Source organism: Lemur catta, chromosome 3 (genome assembly GCF_020740605.2).
Source record: "Lemur catta isolate mLemCat1 chromosome 3, mLemCat1.pri, whole genome shotgun sequence".
Classification (NCBI taxonomy): domain Eukaryota; kingdom Metazoa; phylum Chordata; class Mammalia; order Primates; family Lemuridae; genus Lemur; species Lemur catta.
Window position 1 is genome coordinate 71,116,931 of NC_059130.1, and position 27,464 is coordinate 71,144,394.

The 27,464-nt window shown below is 34.0% G+C and overlaps 1 protein-coding gene across 1 annotated transcript in view; it reads left to right on the plus strand.

Annotated features, from left to right (window-relative positions):
• The window catches only part of NEGR1 (neuronal growth regulator 1), an 817,382-nt gene that overhangs the window by 467,176 nt on the left and 322,742 nt on the right, over positions 1 to 27,464 (plus strand). Inside the window, exon 3 of the mRNA XM_045547746.1 lies at positions 8,914 to 9,039. Within this exon, the coding sequence (XP_045403702.1) occupies positions 8,914 to 9,039 (126 nt within the window). The remainder of the gene's footprint in view (positions 1 to 8,913; positions 9,040 to 27,464) is intronic.

Here is a 27,464-nt window from a genome sequence, read left to right on the forward strand (position 1 = left end):
CTTTTATCATAATTAGTTTTCATGTGTACTAAGCCTACTTTGTGTGTTTGTATGTTTTAACTTTCCACTGAAAATTTACCTACCTTTCTTCAATGAGAAAACCTGTCCTAAAATTTAGGGATTACTTGCTTTTTGTCATTCCACTGATACATAATCCATGTATTAGATAGTCTAAAGAAGCTGGAGATAAAGGGAAGAGAGAGGGAAGTTATTTATGTTTTAATTTTTCTTAACTCCGTATCTTGTGAAGTTTATCCCTCCCAGATGCTTGCTTTCTTCTCACCATTGCTGGTTGTCATGCTATGTAGAACCAATCTTGAGTATTTTCAAGGGAAAGTAACACGGTGGGAAAATATTGTTTGTGGTGTCTATCTATGTCCAGTATGATGTTCTGTCTACACCAACAATGCTGCTCTCAGTAAGTGTGAAAATAGATGCAAGCTATTAAGGCATCATCTCTTCTACAGATAGTTGCATGTTAAGACTAGGCCCTTGAAGGCAAATAACTGCTCTGAGGCTCTGAAGGAAAGCCTCTCTAATTACAGTTTAGATTTTAAATATAGGAGAAAAAAAATTAGGGAGGAGTCTTTTTGGTGTCCTATAAGTCAGTGTTTCCATGATCTGCATATTTTGAAACTCACTGTATACCTATTGGTCTGGATCTCCTGAATTAGCCCTCCTCCCACCCAAGTATCATGAAAAGCTCATCGGGTTATCTCTAATGATTAGCTGGTGTAAGAAACTACCATTTTAAACGCTCAAATTCTGCTCAAATTCCATCTGTTTCAAAAGCTTTATCCAATATCAACATCCCTTCCAAGTCTGACTTCCTAGGAATAGGAAGGCAATTCATAGGAATTGCCAGATTTTATAGCTGACCCTCTGAAGGACACACTAGATTGAAAAAAAACATGTGCATAGGTTTTCTGAACTAGGATAAACACTAAGGTAAGCAATGTGATGTGATCCAAATGTTAAACCAAAGTCTCAAAGATACATTTTTCTCAAACATATTCTTTACCCCCTCAGGTGTTCTGCTATATTTTATCAGTATTTAATACACGAATCTGGTTAAGTTTGCATTTACAGCTCATGCTTGGGTATATTTTTCCTCTTATCACTATCTCTGAGTGAAGGGATGAGAGAGAAGCCATGGAAATCTCTCAAATGTCATAAACTATAAAAGACAAGTTATAGTCTATGAGTTGGAGAAAACAGCGTTGCTGGTTAGATGCAGACTATGAAACCAGCAAGCACCCATAAGCAAACCAATTTAGGAAGGAAAAAAAAAAAAAAAAAACCACGAAACAATTTCTTCTCTCAGTTTGAGAACAGCACCTTTTCCAGGAGGTTTGTTATATAAGGTGGATCTGCTTTCACTTTCTGGGGGCTGGCCAAGACTGAAAAGGGAAGTGCCAGCCCAGTGAAAGGAAGAATGTTCTTTTGATATTGCCAGCCATTACCAGATACGGGAGTACAAAAAAGCCAATTCTCTAAAGATTTATAGTTATATCTACCTTGTTGACTCAAGCAGTTTGGAAAAGATTCAGAAATATAGTTTATCCGAAATAACCCAAACTCTAAGTCTGTGGAGGAAAAAAAAAAAAAAAAAAAGGGTAGAAATAATGTGCACATACTATTAAAGTCAAATCCTTTTAACTCTAAATTTACATAGCTTGTGAAGTAAAAAATACTCTAACAACACACATAAGATTGCCTAAAATGTAATAGCCCATTCTGTTGAAAATAAATTTGTCTAATTATTGTCCAATTATTTCTCTGGGTTTTCATGGCAAAAACTATAGTAGACAATGAGATAGGAAAACACTTTTCTTTTAAATGGCATAAAAGGAATATTGAATCCCTAAACTCAGAATCCACAAAGAAAGTCACACAAGACTATTGGAACTATAATTACATTTTTACCATATTTTCAGAATTTATATGATTTCATCCTTGCATTAGTATGAAATTTTATGGAGAATCTTCACTGATAGGTTGAGGAAGTGTTAGCTCAGCACATGAAAGAACATTAAGCATATATTTATTGAATATCCTGTATGTGTCAGGACCCTCGCTAAGTGGTGGTAATATGCTGTTGAGTGAAGCAAACAACGTCTTTACCTTAGGCTTCTACTTATGTCCTATGAAGAGAAGAAACAATAAACTAGTAAAGAAATAAATGACAATGACAATGAAGGATTGCAAAGAATACTACAACAACAACAAAAATGAAGAAGAAAAGGAGTAGAAATGGGCAGAGGGTTGTGGGTACAAATGCTTATTTCAATAAGGCACATACTGTCTGAGTCCCTTCTGGCTGCTGTAACAAAATACATAAACTAGGTGGCTTATAAAGAATAGAAATTTATTTCTCACAGGTCTGAAGACTGGGAAGTCCAGGACAAGGGCCTTGGAGAGGGTCTGCATTCTCACAGGTGACACCTTCTCATTGAGTCTTTCCATGGTAGAAGGGGCTAGCTAGCACTCTGGAATCTTTTTTATGACAGCAGGAATCCTGTTCATGATATAATAATTTCCCAAATGCCCTACCTCCTCATATTTCTGCCTTGGGGGCTAGAATTTCAACATATGAGTTTAGGAAGGACACAAACATTCAGACCATAGCACATACTCAGAAAAAATCTACCTTGCTTTTAAGATGATGATGAAAATCATTAGTGACACAATGTTTTAAGATCAAAGTTTGATCTTTTAAAATTCACTCAAAAATTCACATTTCACTATTTCTTCTTTGTGATAAGTTTTTGGGTGGGAGAAATTATGATGGGGAAAATTGAGTCAAGTAGGACATCAAAGAGATAGCATGACTTTTATTTTTATTTCTCGTTTGTCTTAGTGAACATATTTGGAGAACAGATCTAGTGATTGTGTGCATAATTTAAATAGATACATTTAAACCTTTAAAGGTTTTTGGTAATGAGCCTATAACTTCAGAGAACGAATGGGAGGGCACTCAGAAGGGAGTGGGAACCTGCGGCCTCAAAACCACATGTGGCCCTCCAAATTCCCACGTGTGGCCCTCCAAATTCCCACATGTGGCCCTCCAAATCCCCACGTGTGGCCCTCCAACCAAATCCAAACTTCACAGAACAAATCCCTTTATTAAAAGGCTTTGTCCTGTTAAATTTGGGTTTAGCGAGAAGGCCTCACTCAAGGATCCAGGAGGCTACATGTGGCCCCAACTTTGCGGGTTTCCTGCCCCTTCTAAAAGCATCTGCACAGACTTTTCATAAAATACCCTGTGCTTGTATGATTCCTGTGATAATACAGATTACTCATCCTTATGCTGGCTTCTCAAATTATTAATGGTTTTGTTCCAGACAACATGATGAATTCTTGGAAGAAAGTAAAGTTAAATCTGTGAAGACTGCTCATTAAACAAACAAAAAAAAATGTTTTTTGTTTTTTTTTTATTTCTATATATCAGAAAATATGTACACATTAAAAGAAAATAAAAACATGCAACTACTCCCCAACTCAATTGCCCTTTATCATACAAATGGTAAACTGTGTGGAAGTCATTAGAATCTGGTCTGGATATGCATTTTAAGGTTTACCTTACTGATGCTGATTCATACCCTGCCTGAGGACACTGGCAGATGGTTCAGGTGGAGGAAGGTGGCCAGGGTAGGTAAGACTGCCTGATTTTTTGGTGAATGTGAAACTAACAAGAGGTCTAAATTATCTTTAGGGAATCTAAATCTATAGATACATCTAGATATGCATTATCTCCTCATTATTAAACCACTGAATATAAGTTGAAGACTAGGTGCTAAGTAATAGTTGACTTTTAGGCCAGTGAACAATTAAAGACAAAGCAGATTATGAATTTGACGGTGGAAAAACAATTCCCTTAAATGGATACGGGGGTTTTTAAAAACATTTCTCCAAACACAGCTATTAAATCCATTTTCAACCTCTGGTGTTTAGGAACCTTTCAATGTTTTTTTGATCTCTCTAGCTGGTGATACATAACATTTATGAACACGGTTGTGAAGTCTTGTATATCCCCTGAGTTTCATTAGGAGAGAGAGACTCTGTGATTTAGTATGAAATCCAGAACTTTTACCTTTCATTGTTTTTATTTATGAGGTCATGGTGATGATGATATTATAATAATTATTTCCTACATCTTAAACAAATTTACATTTAGATGAATAACATATTACTTTGTTACTTATGCCCAAGTCATAAGTACTTAGATAAAGTGCAAAGCAATCCAAAATACTTCTTAAAATCTGTAGTTATTTAATGGCCTAAAAATTGTTGAATTAATTAAACACATCTGCTTTTTTTATATAAATTATTTTTAAGTATTTAGAAAACGCTGTGAGGGAGTTTGAAATAAGGTATGTAGAAAAGGAGCATGCTTTAGAATAGTAATTTATTTTAACTCTCCTCACTTTTCTGTATTTCTATGCCAGTGCTTAGAATATTGGACATACCATAAGACATGACAAACATTCATAAAGCTTAAGAATCCTTCCCACCTGTGTGTAGGCATCATTTATTCTCAAACCGTAACGTAGAAACAGCTACCAGATCTTCAGAAACCGGAGGCATTTCCATTCTTCCCTGCTTTGGCATCCAGAGTAGAGATATCTCTTCTCTCTTCCATTTCTCCTGATCCTGATGCTCCCTGGCACCATCCCAAACCCTTCCTCAGTATCATACCTCATTCTGGTGACAGAGCTGACAATTGCAAACATGATTCAATTGATCAATTCTCTGTACCTCTGTTTCTGTTGTCCTACACTGAGGTTGTTAATAGTTGTCCTGTATTATAAACAGCAGTGCGCTGAATAACTTTGTGCATAAACTATTTTACATGATTAACTTTTAAAGAAACCAACATAAAACTAATCTTTACTAATTTGAACCCAGACAATGTACCTATTGGACAGGTGTTACTTATGTAAAATAGGAAAGGAAAATGTAGAAAATATTTGTCTTAGTTGCCAATCTGTTTCTCTCTTTTAATTTTAAGTTTCTTGAGGGCAAGGATTATGTTTTTAAATTTTTGCATTTCCTTTGGTTCCAGAATTATTCCCTTCATAATATTCAGTAAAAGCTGGAAGTCTTGAACTAAATATGCAATGACTTTGAATAATCAGCAAGACAACACCTGGTTTTGCCTCCACAAGCCACAGTGCATGTGAAGGATTTCATTGGCCCTCTTTGCATGTAGCATCAACTGCCAACAGGTGATGCATCCTGGGGAGAAGAGCCTTGCCAGAGGGATTTTTCTCTCACTAACATCCTCTTTCCAGATGTTTATTCCCCGCAGCATATCCTGAATTATGAGACCCTGGGAGGCAACTGCAATCACTGAGAATGACATGCCACACCTGGAATTCACCACTCTTCTCCCTCCACACAATTTCCCATAGTTAAATGTCAAATCTAAATTTATTGCTAAGAGACTTAATTGTTTCTCTATGTAGTCAAATACTGATGCTGAATATTAGTTTACCACAATGTCTATCACTTTGAATTTACTTAGATGTGTAAAGGTGCAACTAAACTATTTTATGATCTGGTAGGATTAACAAAATAATGCATTTTACAGGATATAATACATGTTCTTATTGCACTCCATCATATCTCTTAAACATAGACACTGCTGGTCAACCTTGAATCAGTTATATGTTCATAATATATAAACAGACTAGCCAGATTAGACATCTGATCTTCTATATAAAGGAGAATGGTACTATATAACATTTTCCTTTTTTTAAAAAAAAATAGGCATTGGTATGTATGTTTATGTATGTGTATGTATGTATGCATATATGTGTATATATATATACACATATATGTGGATATGAATACAGATGCTTCTCAACAATGGGGCTACATCCCTGTAAATCCACTGCAATTTGAAAATATTGTAATCTGAAAATACATTTAATACACTTACCTTACAGAACAGCATTGCTTAGGCTAGACTACCTTAAACATGCTCAGAACACTTAAATTAGCCTACAATTGGGCAAAATCATATAATACAAAGGCTATTTTATAATAAAGTATTGGGTATCTCATGTAATTTATTGAATACTGTACCGAAAGTGAAAAGCAGAATGGTTGTATGGGTACTTGATGTAGGGTTTCTACTGAATGGGTATCAATTTTGCACCACCATGAAGTCAAAAATTCCTATGAAAGACCCAATAATTTGTTTTTACCTTAGGTATTGGCATATCCCGTATATCTGTACTGTTGTTGAGTGTGATAGCTTTAGGAGTGAATATGATTTGAACTCATTCATGTTTAGAGAGGGTGTCAAATTGGGAACCGTACAGATCCATCTACTCTAAAAAATGACCCTAAAGTACATTGTTTGAAGAAATTAGATCCCAAAGACTTTTGGTAAGTAATTTGTGAAGTTTTCATGAGTTTATCAAGTGGAGATAAAGAAGCCAAAATAAGAGAATTGTGAGCTGACGAGACAATTGTGGATTGAATATCTGTTCCATTAAAAAGGGCTATCTTGAAGATAAAACTTGACTCCAACTTTTGAGGAACTAAGATTACCTTGATGGACAGTGAAAGGAATCACAACAGGTGAAATTCCTTGAATAAAAATTTATTTACTTTAAATAATTTTGCCAATGTCATAATAATGAAACCTCTTTACACTATTAAAAATTAATAACTCTATCATTAAGTCACGGACCATTGGTATATATGTATAGCTATGTACATATATTGACATGTATTTCATACTCTATCAAACCTATACCTACATTCAAATATCCAAAAGATATTTTTGTTCAGTGTTGTAATATTATTTTTATTAACTCCTACTCACCAGTAAGTCATGCAAAATTTTCTCTTCTTTCTTTCTAGGGTATTAATATTTTTACTTCTGCTCTGTTTCAGTCAAGCTGAAAAGAGTCTTCTGTTTGGGATGGTTTTTATATTTTTTATTATTTGCCTGAGAACTCACTGAAGAGTTTAATAATAATGTGTTTTAAATGCCAATTAAACTATGTCATTTAGAAGCAGTTACAATGGAATATGACTTAGGAACAAGCCTTCTCAATCATATCAATAGTTACATATAGTCAAAAATTTTATATTTGTAATTGTATAATCCTTGATTTTCTTGTAGCAGAGTTTTGATTCCATAAAAAAATCAAAGATGATATTCAAAGTGTGGGTAATTTATTGTCTCAGTGGATTTTAGTTACTGGCTTTTAACACATCGCCTGCCATGAGAGTTGTATTTCACTCACTCTAGTTTTGACCCCAAGGCTGTGTGAAGCACTTATAAAATCTTACTTGACATTCTTATTGTTACAACTAATATTGACAATTTAATTCTAAAAATGTGCATTAAATGAATAGAAGTAAATCAATTTTGTTTCTTTATTTATGTTTACCTTTAAATTACACTCCAAATTTTTATTCTATTTCTGTAATAAAACACTCTGGCCCCAAGGAAAGGTTTCTATTTTTTTTGTGTGTGTGTGTGGCAGTCAATGTGTTAAAGTAACTGTGTAAACATATCTTTTGCATAAAGAAATCCTAATAATGGGACAATTAAAAGGATTCCAGTAAAAAAAATTATTTTATAATAATTACCAAGCTGTCTAATGGCCATTTATTTAGATTTGCCCTAGAACTTTAAAATACTATAATTTTTATGAAGAAAACCAAAACTTATTTATGGCACAGGTCACTCATACGCACTCCCAATGTGATGAATTTCTGAGAATAGTTTTAAAGCATAGAAAAACTGCAGTACTGAAATTAATTCAAACACCATATATGTGCTTTATGGCATCTATAATGATAGCCAACACTGATGTCAGGTGCTGTTCTAAGTCCTTGAATGTATATTGACTTATTTTACCCCCACAGCAGCTATACGGGACTTGTACTATTGTCTCCAGCTTTCAGATGAAGACACTGAGGCTGAGATAGATTAAGAGACTTGCCCTAGATAACACAGCTAGCCAGTGGAGAACCCAGGATTCATACTCATACTGTTTGGGGATTAAATGAGACGATTTGATTTCCCAGAGAACATGGAAGTTTAATCTTGGAAGTTAGTTTAGAGATTTTTCTCTCCAACATTTCCCAAAGTGTATTCCATGATTAAATTCTGGGATAAAAGCCTCTGCATCAAAGAAAACACAATATAACATTTCTTCCTTCACTCTTGTGGATTTTCGGTACAAAAGGGCATAACAAAGGTTCTGAGAAGTCCTGAAGGGAAGAGATCTGTTTCAACCAGCATTTTCCAGTCATTACAGATAAGAAAACTTTATTAGACCCACCTTTCACAGTCTTTAGAATTTGTGTTCCCTAGAACATAAATGCTGAGAAAGTCCAGCCCTACAATCTAGCAGATAGGAAATTGAGGCCGAAAATGCCTTTGTGACCCTCAAATCTCACCTACCAATCCTGTACATGTTTTACCTCACTCAGCTTTTAAATCAGCATGTAGGTATAACAGTTCTGCTATTTTAAATTTCTTCAAGGTGTTCACTTTTATTTAACTATTTCAACAGGAGAACCATCATTCAAATGACACCACCTGGATACAATAGACAGACTGGTTACATTCTAGTTTACTTAATACAAATTATTCACAATAAATATTTAATTTAATCAATGTTCACCATTTTTGTTGTTAAATGATCCATTTATCCTGAAATATTTAAATATCTAAAAATTAGAGAATAAATGAAACCAGCAAGTAAAAAATCTTCTCCTAAAAAGTCTTGAGGTTCTAGAGAATCCAGCGTTTAGGTAATAGGCCATAAATATATTTCATCACCATACCTTTATTACATGATATCATGGAGTTAATCACATAGTTCAACAAAATTTTATATATATATATTTCTTTCATCACCGCATATTTTGCCATTTCAGTTCCTCCGAAGATATATGACATCTCACATGATATGACCGTCAATGAAGGAACCAATGTCACCCTTACTTGTTTGGCCACTGGAAAACCAGAGCCTTCCATTTCTTGGCGGCACATCTCCCCATCAGGTAAAGTAGGAATATACCAGTGTTGTGTGTGCTGTTCATTATTCTCATGTAGCCTCACTGGTTCAGAACTTGAATCAACTTATTTAATTTTTTGTATCTTTTTCATGAGGTAGGCAAGATGTATATTTTTATACTTATTCTTTCAACCCAAAGGCACTGTAGTTTACAAAAGTTAAATGATTGCTTTCTGTCAGAGCCCGGAATAGAACCTATGCCTCTTGATTCCTAGTCAAGGTTTTTACTTTTGTATACGGGATAATCACAAATCAATACATAAAAAGCTCAAATGGAAATATCACAAGAGAAATATCTTCATTTAAATGTGTAAGGGATGTATTCAATCAGCATTCACATGTTAATAGGTCAGCATGAACCGCTAAAGTAATCAAGGGAGAATGAAGTTAAGCAAATTATGAGATTACAGGGTCTGATTTCAAACTGCAGTACAGAATCAAAGATTTTGGAGTTAGAATTAAATTATAACTGATAAGGGATCTAAAAATCCAAGAGTTTCAGTAACTTATGCAAGATCATATACCTAGGTGAAATGAAGGATGTAATGTATTTATGGATTTCCAGGGCTTCTGTTACAGTGTACATCCCCCCAAAGAGATTAAGTCAATTTTAGGAAGTTGACCATCATCATCATCAAAACAGGTTTGTTTTCACAGCCACAAATCTAACAGAATCATCAATTTATAGAAAATTTAAAAGTTTGAACTATATAGCTTTGAGTATATCCCGGAAGTAAGAGTGGTACTTTTAATGAGTAGGATCTCCCCTCATTTCAGATAAATGGAGTTTGCCTTACTTGTTTCATATTTTTGATAGAAATAACTACAACAAAACTGGTTCAATGAAATTGCTTTTAATGAAATCAGAAAGTCACATTTTATGTAGGTGTAGAAACAACACAATCAGAACATCCATTTTATCTGCTAAATATTTTCATTAATATGACTTATCCTTAAGTGTCTTTAAGTTTTCTCTTTTAAGCAGTAGTATTATTATTAATGTGAGAGGAAATCAATATAACAGCAATATGCACTTATATAATATGCATTATGGCCCCTACAATATTTCTGAAGTATAAGTGTGCTCTTGACTGCCAACACTTCAATCTTTAGAGCTGCAAAAAAATCATAAAACTGGTATGTGAGCACTGGATTCATTGCAGGACTCTCCATGGGGGATAAATGAAACAAACTCAAGACTAGCGGTTAGACACATGTACTCTTAAGATGACTTCCTTATTCATCAATTCAGCCAATCCTTGTGCAAATCTCTTATCCCCAGTTACCCTCAGCTAGTTCCTTACTTTCCAAAAATTGTATGATAATAATCCCTGGCTATTGTGAGACTCAAATAAGATAACAGGCATAAATGTGTTTTAAAAAGTATAACTTGATATGCAAATGTACAGCTGATTCTTAATCATCCTTCCAGGAATTTAAATCTGATACCGCAATATAATTTTTGTAAGAATGAAATACTTAATCTCCATCTTCATATAACTTAAGATTAATATTTTGGATTTAACTCTCCTGCTTTGCAGTCCTTGTTATTATGCATATTCTTCTTTTTTAAGTGCTTAGATACATTTTAGTTTAATTAAACAGTAGAAATGTTGGTTAGTGAAGTTATTAGAATAATAATAATGGATAACATCATGAAGCTGAAAGAAGACGGATTAGGTTTATAAGTTAAACTGTGCATAGATCTGTTTTTCTGATCCTGCCATACTGAGCAAATGAGTAAAATTAGCATAAATATTAATTATTATCCAGTAAATTGTTAGACTTTGTGATACTTTTATGAATGCTTCCAATAATTTCAAATTATAATTCATTAATGATCTGTACTCAAATGCACAGAACTAAAAGGAAAAAAAAATGTACAGTAACATGTTGCATGTTCTACTTTTTTCTTTTGTTATAGCATGAAAGAAAATCGGTTTCAAAATAGCAGTTAACACATGAATAATGTTTAGTGTTAAAAACAGATACAAATATGCTGTACTAGAAGCCATGACCAGCTTTTGTACATGGTGATTTGTTTAGATTTTTTGCTAGTACTTTTGATAATTTTTGCTGACTCATTCATGGACAATTCTATGTAGCTTAAAAAACCAATGATAAATGACTGGTCACAGGATGATAGCTCCATAGAGCTTCTCCCTAATATACAGAAAAACGAGGCTGTGAGTTCAATCACACCACAAGTATCACTGGAGCCTATTGGAGTTCCCATTCTACTTGTTAATTCAAATTCATAATACTTTCACTAAAAACATCTTTCCTGACATGTTTCTGGATATGTGAGCTGCCTTACACTTCATTTATAACAATGATTTCTATTTTTGATTCTATATTTGGAAATTAATTTCAAGTTTATATTTTAAAAAGTTGCAGAAATAATACAAAAAGCATTCTATAGACTTTACCCAGTTTCATCTGTCAGCATTTTGCCCATTTGTTTCATCATTTGCTCTGTGTGTAGAGTACATAGAAATATATACATATACATGTATATTATTAAATCATTTGAGAGTAACTTGCATATGTCTCAGCCTTTTTTAGCTCTAGATAGTTCAGTGTTCATTTGTGAAGAATAAGAATATTTTCATTATATAACCATAGTAGTTTTCAACTGCATTAAATTTATCCAATTAACCATCCATATTCCAATTTTGTCAACTGATCCAACAGTGTCCTTTATAGAATACTCTTCCCTCTAGAAAAGAATTCATTTCGGGACTATGTATTATATTTAGTTTCTGTATCACTTTATTTCCCTTTAATCTGGGAACTAATTTCTCAGTCTTTGTCATTACTGAACATTGACAGTTTTTAGCAATGTATGTACCCTTTTTAAAATATAATATTTCTCATTTGGGAGTTGTATCTTGCTTTCTCATGATTATATTCTAGTTATGCCCATGTGGAACTAAATAAATGAAGTTGTGTCCTTCTCAGGGACCCATATCCAGAGGCACATTATAGCCATCTGTCCCTCATTTGTGATGTTAATTTCAATTACCGAATCAAATGTTGTCTGATTTCTACACTGTATAGTTTCTTCCTTTTTATTCCCCTTGCTAGCAATAAGCAATCTATAGGGATAGATTTTAGGCCATGACATGCAAATATCTGTTATCTGTCAACTCTCCCCTTAGATATGACGTTGATGATTTTTTTTGTGAACCAATCTTTACTCTGTTGATCAATCTGGTGATTTTTTTCTAGCTTGAGCAATCCTTTTATTTTTAACAGCATTTACATTCTACTGTAAATTAAAAATTTTGCTTTCTCCTATATTTATTGTTAATTTGTTTAATTACTTATTTTTATGGTGTACTTATAAATTCTCAACTTTTTAAAATTGTTTATAATTCATTACTAATTATTTTTATGCTCAAATTTTCTCTAATTTGGTCAGTGGGAGAGACATCAGTCTGTCTCCTATGTATTTGTGACATGCCTCCATAACTTTTTTTTGAGCACTCTCAAACTTTCTGAAATGACAAAATATTCCAGCCTCATGTTTTCTGCCCCACATCTGGGGTCAACCATTTTACTTAACTTCAAATAATTGTATACCATACATTTGAGGTTAAAACCATTACATTTGTTTTAAAAATGTAACCCTATTGATCTGCCTTAGAGTAAAATTATAAGAGACTCAGAGGTCTAGTTTACTCCTTATGATACTCTACTAAACCCTAAGTAAGACCTTAAGTAACTTTAGGGAATGGAATAAAAAATATTGTGTTTGGCTTTATCCAACAACAAGCCTAGAACAGGGCCTGGAATCTGAGTATAGGCATAAAGTACTTGTAAAATTAACAGTGAAAAATATTTATGGCAAGGAAAATACAAGAAGGCAGTTGTTCCATCACTGGAGATATGGATAAGCTCATAGACCTTTACATGGGATTCTACTGCTTCCACTAATCTATAACTCATTACTTATCTACTTAGAAAATTTTCAAGTTTTTTCTCAAAATTCTTAATATGAGACATGATTCCTTTTCATTCTTACCAGTAATTTATGTGTCAGATGGTGTCAATATAGCATAATGATTTAGATAATATTCCTTGATCTTAGTCAAGTTAGATTTGAGATCCAGCTCTTCCTTTTACCAACAGTAAAATCGTAGACAAAATTGTTAGCTTCTTTAAACTTCAAACACAAAATGTTGATAATAATTGTACCCAATTCACGGAATTGTTATGAATATTGAATCAAATAGTATAGAGCATTGAACAGAGCTCATAACTTATAGTAAACATTCTATAGTACTAGCTATTATTATACTACTGAAATGTGTTTAAATTTTTGACCAGATAGAATTTCCAATCCTGTCTCTGAAATCAAGGGGCCTATTTATGACTCTTGAATATAATCCACATAGCTGCTCTCAAATAAGGTGATCATGAAGCTAAAAATTACTTCAGACTTCTAGAGAACATTGACAAGTTTACACAAGGCATCTGATTTGGAATATAAACAAAAAATAACAATTATTATCATATATTGCATTAATAAAGCTAGATCCAATCAGAAAAAAGCCATTAGAAAATTAAAGGATACATTTTAAAATAATACATGAGATATAATGATTTGAAGGTATTTCAAAGGCTTTTTAAAAAAATCCACTGATTCATTGCTGTTTATCTTGATCTCTCTTTCATAGTTCATGTCTATTCTTTCATATCTGGAACCTCTAGGAATGTTCACACATTAAACTGGTAGTGTTTATTAGCTGTCAAAAATATTCTTTGGCTCTGAAACTAAACATGTAAGCATAAACACTGGGACATATGCCTGAAATTCTTTTTCTGTTTAATTCCCATATGCCTAATGTTTTTATAGACTATTCTTACCTTAATTATCTATAGGAATTAAGGCTATTATCTAATTCAAGTTAAAGACTGCTAAGTTTAAGTCCCCTTTCTCCTGTTATGTTGTAGATTCCATTTCTTCCCATGTGTCAGATCCTTATTTCATTAAATATCCTTTTTTCCCTACATCTTTTATTCTTCCTTTTTGTTAACTTCATCATGCCCACATTTAAGTAGACTGAGTCTCTTTTTTCTTAAATCAATCATTTGACACAGCTCACTTTTGTTTGTAAAGAGTTATTGAACACTTATACAGAAGACTCAAATAAGTGGTCAAAGACACACGGATAGAACTAGAAAGCCATAGTTTCAAGAAAACCAAAGAGAAAAATATATCCAGGAGAAGTGAGTGGTGAACAATGTCAGTCGGGTCAAATAAGATACAAACCAAACTACCTTTGGGTTACATAGTTTGGTGGTTATTGTGGTGATTCAATGACAATGGGACAGAAACCAAAATATGGAGGATTAGAGTAAATGAAGAATTTAGATGTGGAAGCATAACTATGCATCCTGCTAGACAAGGTAGAAATTTGGTTTCTCTACTTTTCTACATGTTATTTCTTCTACTAGGAATATCCTTTGCCCCTTTACCCAATTGACAAACCTATCCATCCCTCAATTTTTCATAAAACCATTCCTAAGCATCCTAGGAAAAATCAGGTGTTCTTTCTTTCATAGTTACGTAGTACTTCATGCTACCACTTGTGTGTAGTTAAGTCTCTGAGTTGTAGATATTGGCTTTATTTGTCCATGGTCTCATGGGACAGGGAACTACTTGTGTCTAGAGACCGTCTGTTCATCTTCATACCCGATGACTTAGCACAGGGTCTGGAACAAAATAGGGATTCTATAAGTATTATTGAACCAATGGATGTTCCCCTTGTTCTTGATTACTACATGGCTTCTAGAAACCAGAGATTAAAATTAGAAAAGAAATAATAAGATAGTGGAATAAGGAAGTATTTCCTTTCTGATGTTTCCCCTCTCTGTAATATAAATGCACACCCCCTAAATATGCATCATCCATTTATTTTCATTATAGCCTCAATATGGCTATACTCCATTAACATAAAGAGCAGCTCATACCAATCAAATTTAGCAAACATGGTTCAGCTAACATTTATCTTCTACACTATAGGCAGTGAGGGAGGAACATATCTCATTTAATTAATGTACTCTTCACCCAGTTTCTCTCAATGGTTACATCATGTGTAACTTTAGTTTGAAATCAAATTAGGAAATGGCCATTAGTACAATGTGTGTATATAGTTCTATGCTATTTGATTACATGAATTGGCGACCACCATAGTCAAGATACAAGACTATTTCCTCAGCACAAAGATCTCTCTTATACTATCCCTTTCATCACACCCACCCCTCCACCCACCCACCAACCCTAACCCCTGACAACCACTAATCTGTTTTCCAATTCCATAATTTTGTCATTTCTAGAATGCCATGTAAATGGAATCATACAGTATATGACCTTTGAAATTAGCCTTTTAGACTCAGAATAATGCCCTTGAGATCTATCTCAGCTGCAGCATGTATCAATAGTTTATTCTTTTTTATTGTGGAGTAGTATCTTGTGATTTGAATGCACCACATTTTTTTAGCCATTCATCTATTATAGGATATTTTGGTTTTTTTCTACTGTTTTGGTAATAAAAGGAAAACTGCTATGAACAATCGTGTTTCTTTTTCCATATTTATACACTTCAGCCTACATATATTGTTATATTTTAAGTGAGTCTCTTACAGACAGCATGTAGTTGATACAGCATGTTTTTTTTTTAAATCTACTCTGCCAACCTCTGTATTTTGATTGGTGTATTTAGAACACTTACATTTATCTTAATTATTGATTTGTTAGTTCTTAAGTCTGACATTTTATTTACTTTGCTTTTTCTGTTTGTTTCTTCTAATTTTTCTCTGTTTTTTTCCTGCCTTCCTATAGATTACCTGAGCATTTTCTTTTAGAATTCTACCTCATCTATAGTGTTTTTGAGTATGTTTCTTTGCACAGTTCTTTTAGTAGTTGCTTTCGATATTACTTTATGAATACATGACTTATCATAGTCTGAGGGTGTCCAACTTTTACCAATACCAGAAAAATATAGAAACCTTACCTCCCTTGACCTCTCTCTACTCTGCCCTATTTAAAATACATTTATCTTTTTTTTATTATTATTTCAGCACATCATTGGGTTATAAGTTTAGGTTACGTATATTGTGCTTGCCTCCCCTCATCCCGAGTCAGAGCTTCAAGCCTGTGTCCATCCCCCAAACAGTGCGCATCGCACTCATTATGTATGTATACACCCATCCCCCCCCCCACATCTGCCGCCGACGCCCAATTAATGTTATTCCTAAACGTGCTCTTAGGTGACGATCAGTGAAACTAATTTGATGGTGAGTACATTTTCTCTATATACACAAGAAAATAGTTTTCTACTGATAATGTGCTACAGTTTTTGTTTCAACTGTCAAGCAAATTTAGAAAACGCAAAAGATGGAAAGTATTTTATATTTACCTATCTTTTTGCTTCTATCATTTTTCTTTCTTCCTGATTTTCTAAGATTTCTTCTTTTATTTCATTTCTATTCAGAAAAAAATTCTATATCCATTCTTTTATGATAGGAAATCTGTAGACAAGTTTTCTTAATTTTCTTCATCTGAGGATATGTTAATTTTTTCTTTATTCCTGAGGCATCTTTTTGCTTGGGATAGAATAATAATAAAAGTTGTCAGTCATTATTTAATATTCAAGTACTCTTAAAAGGCCCATAAGGCAATATTTGGAAATCAGATGGATTAATTATAAAACCTTTGAAAAACAAAAAGCAGTATTATCCATGTTTTTCATAAATATTGTTATGGATTTATCTCAGGTATAAGTTAAATAACATAAACTGTCAATCAGGAATACAACAGATTTTTCAAACTAGGAGATTTTAAGGACTTTAAAATTGTTCAATGAGAGCTATTTCAGGATAAACAGAGTAAACAAAGCAAACTAGTCATTAGACCATCAGCAACCTAAGGCCTGTGAGCCAAACTGTCCTGCTATCTTCTTTTTGTAAATAAAAGGTTTGTTTTTTGTTTGTTTGTTTTCAACTGGAACATCACCATGCTCCTTCCTTTGCATATTGTTTATGGCTGCCTTTTCTCCACAACAGTAGATTGAATAGTTGCAACAGAGACTACATGGCCAGCAAAGCCTAAGCTATTTACTATCTTGTCCTTTCAGAAAAAGTTTGCTGACTCCTCCAAATATTTTAAAAGATATTTAAAATATTTTTAAATTTGTTTCCTAGCTGAGAGACATACAGGTTTGGCACACTAAAGCTTCCATGGTTATATTTATTAATAAATACAGTCTTAAGACAGAAAATATGAATTACTAAATATCAAAAAAAGCAGGAGACTGTAAAACATGAAAAATATTAGCTAAAATCCATGTACACTGTTAGAATCTATTGTTTAATAGAATTCTGAAAATAGTTCAAGTCATCACAGGTGCAAACTAGAAAGTGTTATTTCCTATTAGTGCTTTAGATTCTGTCACCATCCTTGTCTTCTTTGAATGCCTAGTGCTGGAGCAACACCAAGAGAGATAGGAAGAGGCTGCATGTTTGTGCTTCTTCCAAGCCGGCATCCTGTTTCCCAAACATTGTAATTCTTTAAGAATCTTGTTTCAGGTTTGCAATACTGACGCTGCACTTTGTTCTTTGATGTTAGGAAGAAAAAAAAAATCAGTAAAACTGGCAATTTGTGCTGATGATATTTCAACAATACCAGATCTTCAGATTACAAGCTATGGTTCTAGTTCCATTGTAGAGTTGCACTCTATGTGGAGCTTTTGTGAATTTTCATAATGGCTTTACATAATGGATAATTATATAATGAATGAATCTACATAATAACGGCAAGTTAAACTTTTTACCATAAGATTGCACACCAATAATTTATATATGCAGTTAAAATTGCCTCTTTGTTCTGAGAGTTTTCTTTATAATTTTAACTTTCATTTGTCTGTTTTCAAAGTACCCTCAACTTCCATCCAGTTAGTGGTAGGCTATGTTATTTTTTTTTTTATTCAGAACTATTAATACCTGCTATTTGAATATAGAAAGCAAGAACACTTTTAGTATTTTAAGACACATATAATGCCAAACAATGGGCTTGATGATATGATGAATCATTATAAAAAATAATTAACTATTCTCAAAGAAAAATGCTTACCCATAAAAGACAAAAAACAGGAACTCACCAAGCATTTCATAAAGGATCTTTTCTTTTTCTTATGGAACTTGATTTTCTCAGACAGCTGGGGCATTAGAAAAAAAATAACATTATATCTGCCTTTACTGGACTGAATTTGGGAGAAGATAGGGATTGACTTTGGGCTGTTTACATTTTGGGAAATTAGATTTTTCTAGAGTCTTTTCCCTCAGTGATTTCAAAGTCATGTTACATGTATAGGTAAAGTTATTACATAAACGGCTATGTCTAAACAAGTTAGGGGCTTGTTTAAAGGTTATCATCTCAGAGGATGTTTTCTATCAGAAGACAGCCTTTTCACCTTCTGTGAAAATGTTACAGGAAGTCAATACTCATGAAATATCTCCTAGCAAAATGAAACCATCTCATGGTATGCTAAGAGACTAATTCTGCCAGACTGACAAAAGAGGTAAAACACAACATTTATTGCACATAAACTAGGTATGTAAACTTTGCCTGAGAGATTGTGACTTAAAAAAAACTAGATTTACTGTATATTTTTTGTCTAAGGCTATGTTTCATTGTAATTTTTAGAAATTTATACAGAATATCATTGCATACATTTTCATGTTAACAACAAGCCACACTAAAGTCTTGAAAACTTGTCTTCAAACTATACAGGATTATGGAATTAATTAAAATAACTCTTTCTTTGAGTTTTTCTTTCTTTTTTCTTTTTTTAACCGTCCTTGTTAGCCAAAAAAATTTTTTAGTGTTTCTTTTTGCATTAGGTTTGAATGTAATCCAGTGCCAGCCGTATTGTTTCTGGACAGTCCTGAAGCTCTGAAGATGTATTACACCCATGCATCATCATAGCATTGTCATTCTGACGATATATTAGTGTAATACATCTTCAGAGCTCTCAAATGAGAAGCTGTCTGGGAGGAATGGGGCGAGGAGCAAATTCAATTCAATTACAGGACAAAAGAACCAGCTGAAGAGAAGGAAAGAACTCTCAGAGCAAGATTCTCTGTGGAGTTGATTACAACTGGGTATTTCATGGAAGTATATTTCATTTTTCCTTTTGTGACATGACAAGAAATAATTATGGATTTTGAACACACATCTATAAAGATAAAATGGCTTCTCGTCTCTCTGTGTTTAACTCAGTAGAGGCCTGATGTTTTTTTGGAGGTATTTAATTGATTTGGAGTGAAGTTGTGCAAGCAATCCTATTATTTAGTATATTAACCTACAGTATACACTTACCTTACATACTAGTCTATTAAAATGTGATAGGCAAAAAGGAATGTTAACCTTTCAAACAAAGTCTTAGATGACATTTCTTAAATTTTCGGACACAAGTAAAGAAGGACGGTGGCTGACTAAAATGTGATTAACAGACAGCAAATGAGATAATCAACTCTTTGTAGCTAGCTCCTGACTATTTCCACTAGGTTGGGCTGTCTGGAATGATCAGTAAGTCTCATTGCTAGTGTAAATTTTTTTTCGATATCTCTCATTTATTAAAAAACAGACTCAATTTCATCATAGTACAAAGACATCTGGGGCTTAAAGCTCTTAGTCTAGTTTACAAGTCTTGCAAAAAATAGACTGTTTACATAAAATATCCCTGACTCATTATATAACACTTATGTTATAAATATTTATTTTACATCTATTTTCTTCAAAACTGATCTATCAAACACTTGCTATGTCAAACACTGTGCTAGACATTAAGTATAGAGTGGTAAGAAGAAAAAAAAATATAGCTACTACCACTAAGGAATCTACAATCTTTTTTTTTTTTTTTTTTTTTTGAGACAGAGTCTCGCTCTGTTGCCCGGGCTAGAGTCAGTGCCGAGTGCCGTGGCGTCAGCCTAGCTCACAGCAACCTCAAACTCCTGGGCTTAAGCAATCCTACTGCCTCAGCCTCCCGAGTAGCTGGGACTACAGGCATGTGCCACCATGCCCGGCTAATTTTTTCTATATATATTTTCAGCTGTCTGGCTAATTTCTTTCTATATTTAGTAGAGATGGGGGTCTGGCTTTTGCTCAGGCTGGTCTCAAACTCCTGACCTAGAGTGATCCTTCTGCCTTGGCCTCCCAGAGTGCTAGGATTACAAGTGTGAGCCACCACACCCAGCCAGGAGTCTACAATCTTGTTGGAAGAGAGACACAGGAGGACGGAAACAATTACACATTAACTAGAAATTACAAATATAAGAGTATGTCATCTTTGAAGCTTTACCTTTAAAACTGAGCTTTGCAATTTAAGAACTGGGAGTTGTTATTAATAATTGGCAAGAACAACATTTATAAATGCTAGACTAGAAAAAAGTTGTTGTGATCTAAAACTGAACTCCCTGGGCTTGGAACATACTAGGATGAGGGGAAGAGAGAGGCTTAAGGTGAGGTTACAGAAAGTTACCTGGGGGTGGTCAGATCAAGTAGGGATAATAGGCCATGGTGAGGGCTTAGAAGTCTCCCCACCCACAGTGCAAAAGGAATCTCTAGAAAGACTTAGCACATGAATGACATGATTTGATTTTAATTTTTAGATGTTTTTGGTGCTATGCAGAAAATGAGTTGCAGGGAAAGCCTGAAGCAAAAGAGAGGGAGCATTTAGGAAACTACCGTTTAATTGTGATGTTGACTTTAAGGCAGATAAGCACAGTGGAGACTAAGAGGACTGGGTGAGTCCCATAATATTATATAGGTAAAAGCAAAAGACTGATAGATTAGAGATGGCGAATGCCTCTTAGTTTCCTGGCTTCATCAACTTGAAGAATGGACATGTCATTAACTGGGATGAGGTAAAACTATAGGAGAAATATATATGAGAGAAAAATCAAAATTTTTGTTTTGGCAATGTTAAGTTGTAAGGCATATTAGATATTTGAGTGGTAATATCAGGGAGTAATTGACTATATGAGGCTTTTTCTTAAGGAAGAGGCCAGGATGGAAAATAAGACTTGGAATCATGAGTGTAAGTCTGTCCTAAGCAGGTAGAGTAGACAGAAAGAAGAGAGTTCATGACCAATGTCAGAGGATTTGGAAGAGAGCAAGAGACTGAGTAAGAGTTGCCAGTGTGCTAGTTGAAGACCTACCAGAGTGAAGCTCAGAGAGGAAAGTGTTTTAATAGTCAGAAATTGATGAGTTCAATAGAGATATAATAAGATATATCAAAAATGCCTACTGTGTTTTCAAGTATGGAGATAATTTTTGACATTGATGAAAGCAGTTTCAGTGAAACTGTGGGAACTGGAGCCAGACTGGGTGGGCTGAACAGGGAATGTAGGTGGCGGGTGGTAAACAAGTGGGGAGAGTTTCTTTCAGGAAATGTATGGTGAGGTAGAGAAGAGAAATAGGGTGTTTGCTGGGCTGCTGTTTAAGGTTCAAGAGTGGGATACTTTTTTAAAAGGAAGAGAATAGTATAACAACCCAGTGTCCCTTTCATCTAGCTTCAACAATTATCCATACACAGCTAATCTTGTGCACCTAAACTGCCTCCCTCAATTTAAGAGGGGAATTTTTTTTTTAATTCACAAAATGGTTTATGTTAGGAGAACCATAAGCAATAGTAATTTCAGAACACTTAAATCCCAGTTTATCATAAATCAAAACAGAAGTAGTAGCAATTGTAAAAGTGATCCCCTCTTCTCTTTTATGTTTTGTTCTTACATGCATAATATAGAAGTTTCTGTCCAGCCAATATAGAGTGCATAAGGAGCCCAACACCTCTGAGGAGTGTGCAGTGTGCTCATAAGCTCCCTTTCCTCAACATTGTCACTGGAATATTTCCTGTCACTTCTGAGGAAGTCACACAAAGTTCCTCATTCGCAGCTCTTTCAGGAAAGCTTCAAGTCTCCTCTTTTTGATAGCAAGCTCTATCTCTTTTAGTTCTGTTTCATTGCTTTGCCCTAAATTGTGTGTGCTTTCTGCCCAATTCATCACCCCAGGTGTCGGCTGCCACTGACTGGGACTGTCACCTGGCAGTTTATTGCTCAAAGGAATCACCATCTTTTTCCTTTCCTTCTGGTCTGTAACAGGAGGTGCAGTCTTCGCAAAAGTCAGTCTTTCTCTTCCCAGGTGTTCTTCTGTTCTACAGTTGTCACATATTGCCAACTGCTCCCATCACTATTCTAAAATGTTACAGAGCATATGTTGGATTCACAGAGTTAATAAGGAAGAAGGAAGAAAGCTATTGGGTGTAGTTTCCAGATAGTAGAAAAAAAATGTGTCTGTCTGCACACCTGTTGAATCTGATGTGTACTGTAACAATATACTCACTCACTCCGAGTAAGAAAAATACTCAGTCAAATTTAATTTGAGCCTACAAATCAATTGGGAAACTTTTTAGTATGATATACTTGATGAATTTGTTAGATTCTTGAATGAATGTTAAATCTCCCGAGTACATTGAGTCCATGTGTAGTCTAAGACAGTAATCTGAAAGTGTTAAAGTGGAATTAAAATTCTGACTTAGGTAGTTTGGTGATGGAATTGGATTTCAACCTTTATTTGGCTTCAGATTGCAAATTTATCCTCTCTAGGATTTCTTTCTACAGATGGTAGGGTAGTCAGATGTGAGGAGGTTGAATAGAATATGATTTCTCAAAATCCCACTAAATTGAAGGACACATGTTGAGCTTGTTAAGGCCCTGACATAATCATCTTTAATGATAATGTCTAGACTAAACAGCAAACATGCCTAGATTAAGATATGCAATTCAGATTGTCTTTCAAACTGTCTTTCAACAGTTTTCTTATACACTGCTTTTCAATATTGTTATTTCAAAAATTATTCTTTCATTTATACCTTTAAAACATTCACAAATTAGAAATCTGCCCATAAAAAGTGATATGGACCTACTAAATATACAATAGAAGCCTGTTCTCAGAATATAAAGAAGAATGCATATTCACTAGAAAATCGGAGGAGAAATCTTGTGAACAATCCCCAAGCAGAAGATAGTCTTGGTATCAGTGATTCCCTATAATGAATGATGGAAAGCGCAGTATCTAGCTCTATAATTACTATTAGGGATGGCTATTATCATTCTGGATCAAGTATTCAGACTTGGGCAAAAGACTTCTGAGATTTATCACCCTCATCAATTACTACCACGTCTGAGGATTCATGTGGGTGTAGACAATGCCACCTTTTGTCTCTACTAGAGTATAAGATCTGTAGGAGCTGAATCCACTTCCATCCTGAACCTCATTATGTTTGACATATAGTACATGCCTAATATATATTTTTGAGTGAATGATAAAACCTGAAATATATTTTTGATAACTTTAGGTAATGATCTGATCTCTTCTTTTTCTACTACCACTGGCAACAATATATCAACAATATCCTTTTGTGAACACTATTGTGTGCCAGGCCATTCATATTCATTTTCTTAATTAAATCTCAAAAAATACCTATATTATAGGTGATGATATTTGCATTTCTGCACAAAAGAACCTAGAATTCTTAGCATTTAGTCATTTCCCCAAGGACTACAAGTACAATAATATTCTTCTGAGTCAGAATTCACACTCAGCTCTGATAGACCTCAAAGCCCATGCTATTAACCATTATGAAAAAGAGACTATAGAATGTGACTTACTGACTACATGAAAGTGCTAAAAAGTAGAATTATAATCTCAGGCTCATGGGCTTAATATTGTAGAATAACTTTCACATCAAAATGGCCAAGGTTTTCTGGAAGAATTTTCAACAAAGAGAGCTACTGTAAAATAGAATTGAGACTCTGTAAAGCAGTGAACTCTCTATTACTGGAAATAGTAATTACGACTGCATAATCTCCTATCAGGAGTGCAGCCTAAGTGAACTCCAGCACTTATGAAAGTAAGAGGGTGCACTAATGATTGATTTCATAGTATTTGATTTATAGACCAGGGAAAATTTTTTTAATGTAGAGAATATCTTCATTTTGCCATCTGCTCTCAGCATTCTTTCATGAACAAAAGATATGTTAATGCAAATAAGTAAGACAGGACATACAGTTAGTGTAAAAAAAGTCCTATGTAAGAAGGAATAGTTGATAATCTTACACCAGATATTTATCTTTGTTTGTCTGTCTAGCTAGCTAGCCAGTGAAACCAAAATTGTGTATTCCCTGTAGATCAGGGGTCAACAAACTATGTGTGGGACAAATCTTTTTCACTATCTGTTTTTGTAAATAAAATTTTATTGGAATACAGCCACACCCATTTATGTATTGTCTATGGCTTCTTTCATACTGCAACTGCAGAATTGCGTAGTTGCAACAGAGAACCTATGGCCTGCAAAGATGAATATATTTACTATATGGTCCTTTACAAAATACAGTTTACTGACCCCTGATGTAGATTATAAAAGGATCCCATCTCTCATGTTAAGTACATGTTTCCTCTCGGTATTACACTGAACAGGGACTCTTCCTGCATCTTAGAAGGTCAATATTTGATTTCATGGTTAGTACTTTCAATGTATTATATAATTCCAATAGAGAACTGTTCCTCTGTTTTTTTTCTTCAACTAAGTCTTCAAATATACCAGTTTTTTTTCTTTATTTTGTCAATCCAGTTAACCAGTGAACTTGATAAGTACTATTTTTCCTTCAAATTCTACAGGTTTAAAATTTCATATTCTCATGTTACTATAAATGTTCCTTTCACATAATATCCTCCATATCTGTGTTAAGAATAATTTTTTATTACAGAATTCTGAAAGGATATATGCTTGACTGCATTTTTCTATGGCAGTCTATTTTCTTGTGCATCTCTGGACTTCTCTCAGGAAGAATGCTGCTTGCTCTGAGCCAATTTCTGTAGCCTCTTATGAGAGACATAATTTTTTTTTTCTTGAAAGGGATCTAGGAGTTGGCATATTTGCCCAGGAGGCCCACTTGGGTCTCCACTGAGCGACAGCCACAGATGTAGCTCTGGGATGAATAGCTACTGTGTAGTAAGGTGAAAGTCACCATTTGATCAACATCCAATGGGTAGAGAAAGCACAGAAAACAAACAGTGGGCGGAAAAGTTGTCAAATAGAATCAATAAGGTCTCTGCTTAGGATCTGAAAAGTCAAACAATAGGAAAATGTGTGATTTAATAATATTGATCTTCAGAGATATCCTCTGCAGAGCCTCTTATGCCCCTACGGGGGATTCATTGTGTTAAATTTTGATCATTTATTGTTCAATGAATCAAATACTTTTTTTGATGTGTTCGCATTATACTGCAATCTAAACTATAATAAGTACTATCTCTATCCTTTAAAGACGAAATAAGTAAACTGTATAAATAAATTTGAAATGGCAGATTAAAATAACAGATCTTGGGATGCTCATTACTGACCTTAGCTAAGAGTTCATCTCTTAGTGAAGAGGAAATAAAAACTGAAACCACTGAATTTCTCATTCACATTGGCTATTACTTTCTGTTCAAGGATGCAGGCTAAAAGAAAGAGCTAAACCAACAAAACAAAGAATGATAAATTTATACTAATATATATAATATTCTCACTCCTAAAATGAAAGTACACCTGTAAGATAATCCCTAAGGTATTTTGTGCTCCAAAGTCCTTTAATTTTTTAAATCTTGTCATAATCCAAGATCTATAGATGGAATATACAATGTTCTGTCTCATTATATTTTTCTGAAATATAGATATACAAACTTACATACATGTGTACATGCATGAATAGTCAGACACATACAAAGTCATGACCTAACTATGTAAAGAAAACTTTGAAGTCAAATCAAACTAAAGCTTTTTAACAAAATACAAAAGACAAAAATTAAGTAATATATGTGTTTTCTGGAACAATCAATAGCATCTCAGTAAAAAACTAAAATCTGACCTTGCTGGCATATAGGGCAAGGAGAATAACACAATGGCTTACTGTCCAAAAGAAGGGAACAAACTATTTTATCAGGAAAGATTGATTTTTTGTGAGTTTTGAAAGGCATTTTTATATGTGTCTATAAATATAAGACACTAAACAGTCAATAGAACCCTCATTACTGGTTCTATATTAAGCAGTGCTGAATGTTAAAGATAAGTAATTTTGAGGGAAGGATAGAATAATATAGTCTAAGTGTGTTACTTTACAGTGACCTGACTTAATAAAAGACTACAGCTTTGAAATGCTGGGAGAAAAGATGGCCAACAAAACCATTTGTCTTTTCTAAATATTGAACAGGAACTTGTCTTAAAAAACTTAAAAAGTGAAGTCGTAACTACCTTATCAGGTTCCATGAAATGGAGCAAGAGCTGGAAGTTCCTGCCCAAGACAGGAGTAACTGCTGGAGGATAGAGTGGCAGACTGAGTACAGGGAAGGAAAATATGAATGAAAATTATGGGGCCCAAGTAGCTGTCAATGCTAGGGTGTCAGAGCTAAGGGCTCAAAATTAATGGTATGAATAACTACCCTTTCCTGAGTATGTATGTCATAGCAGATACTATGTAAGTGCTATAGGTATGCTGCATTACATATTCTTGTAATAACACAAAAATGATGTGCTACTATCATCATATCTATTTTAATTACAAAGAAACAGGGTTTTAGATAAGATAAGTGAAAATATTAAGAGTCACCATTGCTATATAGTTTACCTGAATATATTTTGGTATTTTTACATGGAGGTAGTATTCCATTCAGTGTTTTACTGAAGATTGCATTAACTAAATGGTGATTCAGTGAATACCTGTGATACTTCAGTAATAGTGATACAGGGAGACCTGTTTCCTTAATTAAATATCCTTTTCCATATTGCATCAGAGTATTCCATTCCAAAGGTTGTGATTATAAAAAGGATTTCTTTTTGTTGCTTTTTGGTCATATAAGTGTGTTTTGATAGAACATGTTGACAGCATCCTTCTTATTTTAAGTTAACAAATCCTTAATGGTTTCCAGAAAAACGAGAGTGTTATGATGATCTTGTTATAGTATTTATGAAGAGTTCTATTCCTACTTTGGCTCCTTTCTCCTTGTGAAATATTTTGATTCTATTTTCTTCAGATAATTTTCTTTGATCAGGCTCTAAGTGGCTTTTTTGTTGTTGTTGTTGCTGTTCATCTTGTGAGAATCATAAGAAGCATATTATAGTCCTTTATAGAACTCAGTCCCTGTATGAATTAGAGCTTCAGAGACACTGTCCATTTTTCATGCCAAAGTGAAATTGTATTTGATTTCATTTGTTTTAAATTATGCCATAATGTGAGTAACAAAAGTCCCCAGGCATTTCTTTCTGGAAATGATAATACAATTTTTTTAAAGGTAGAAAATGC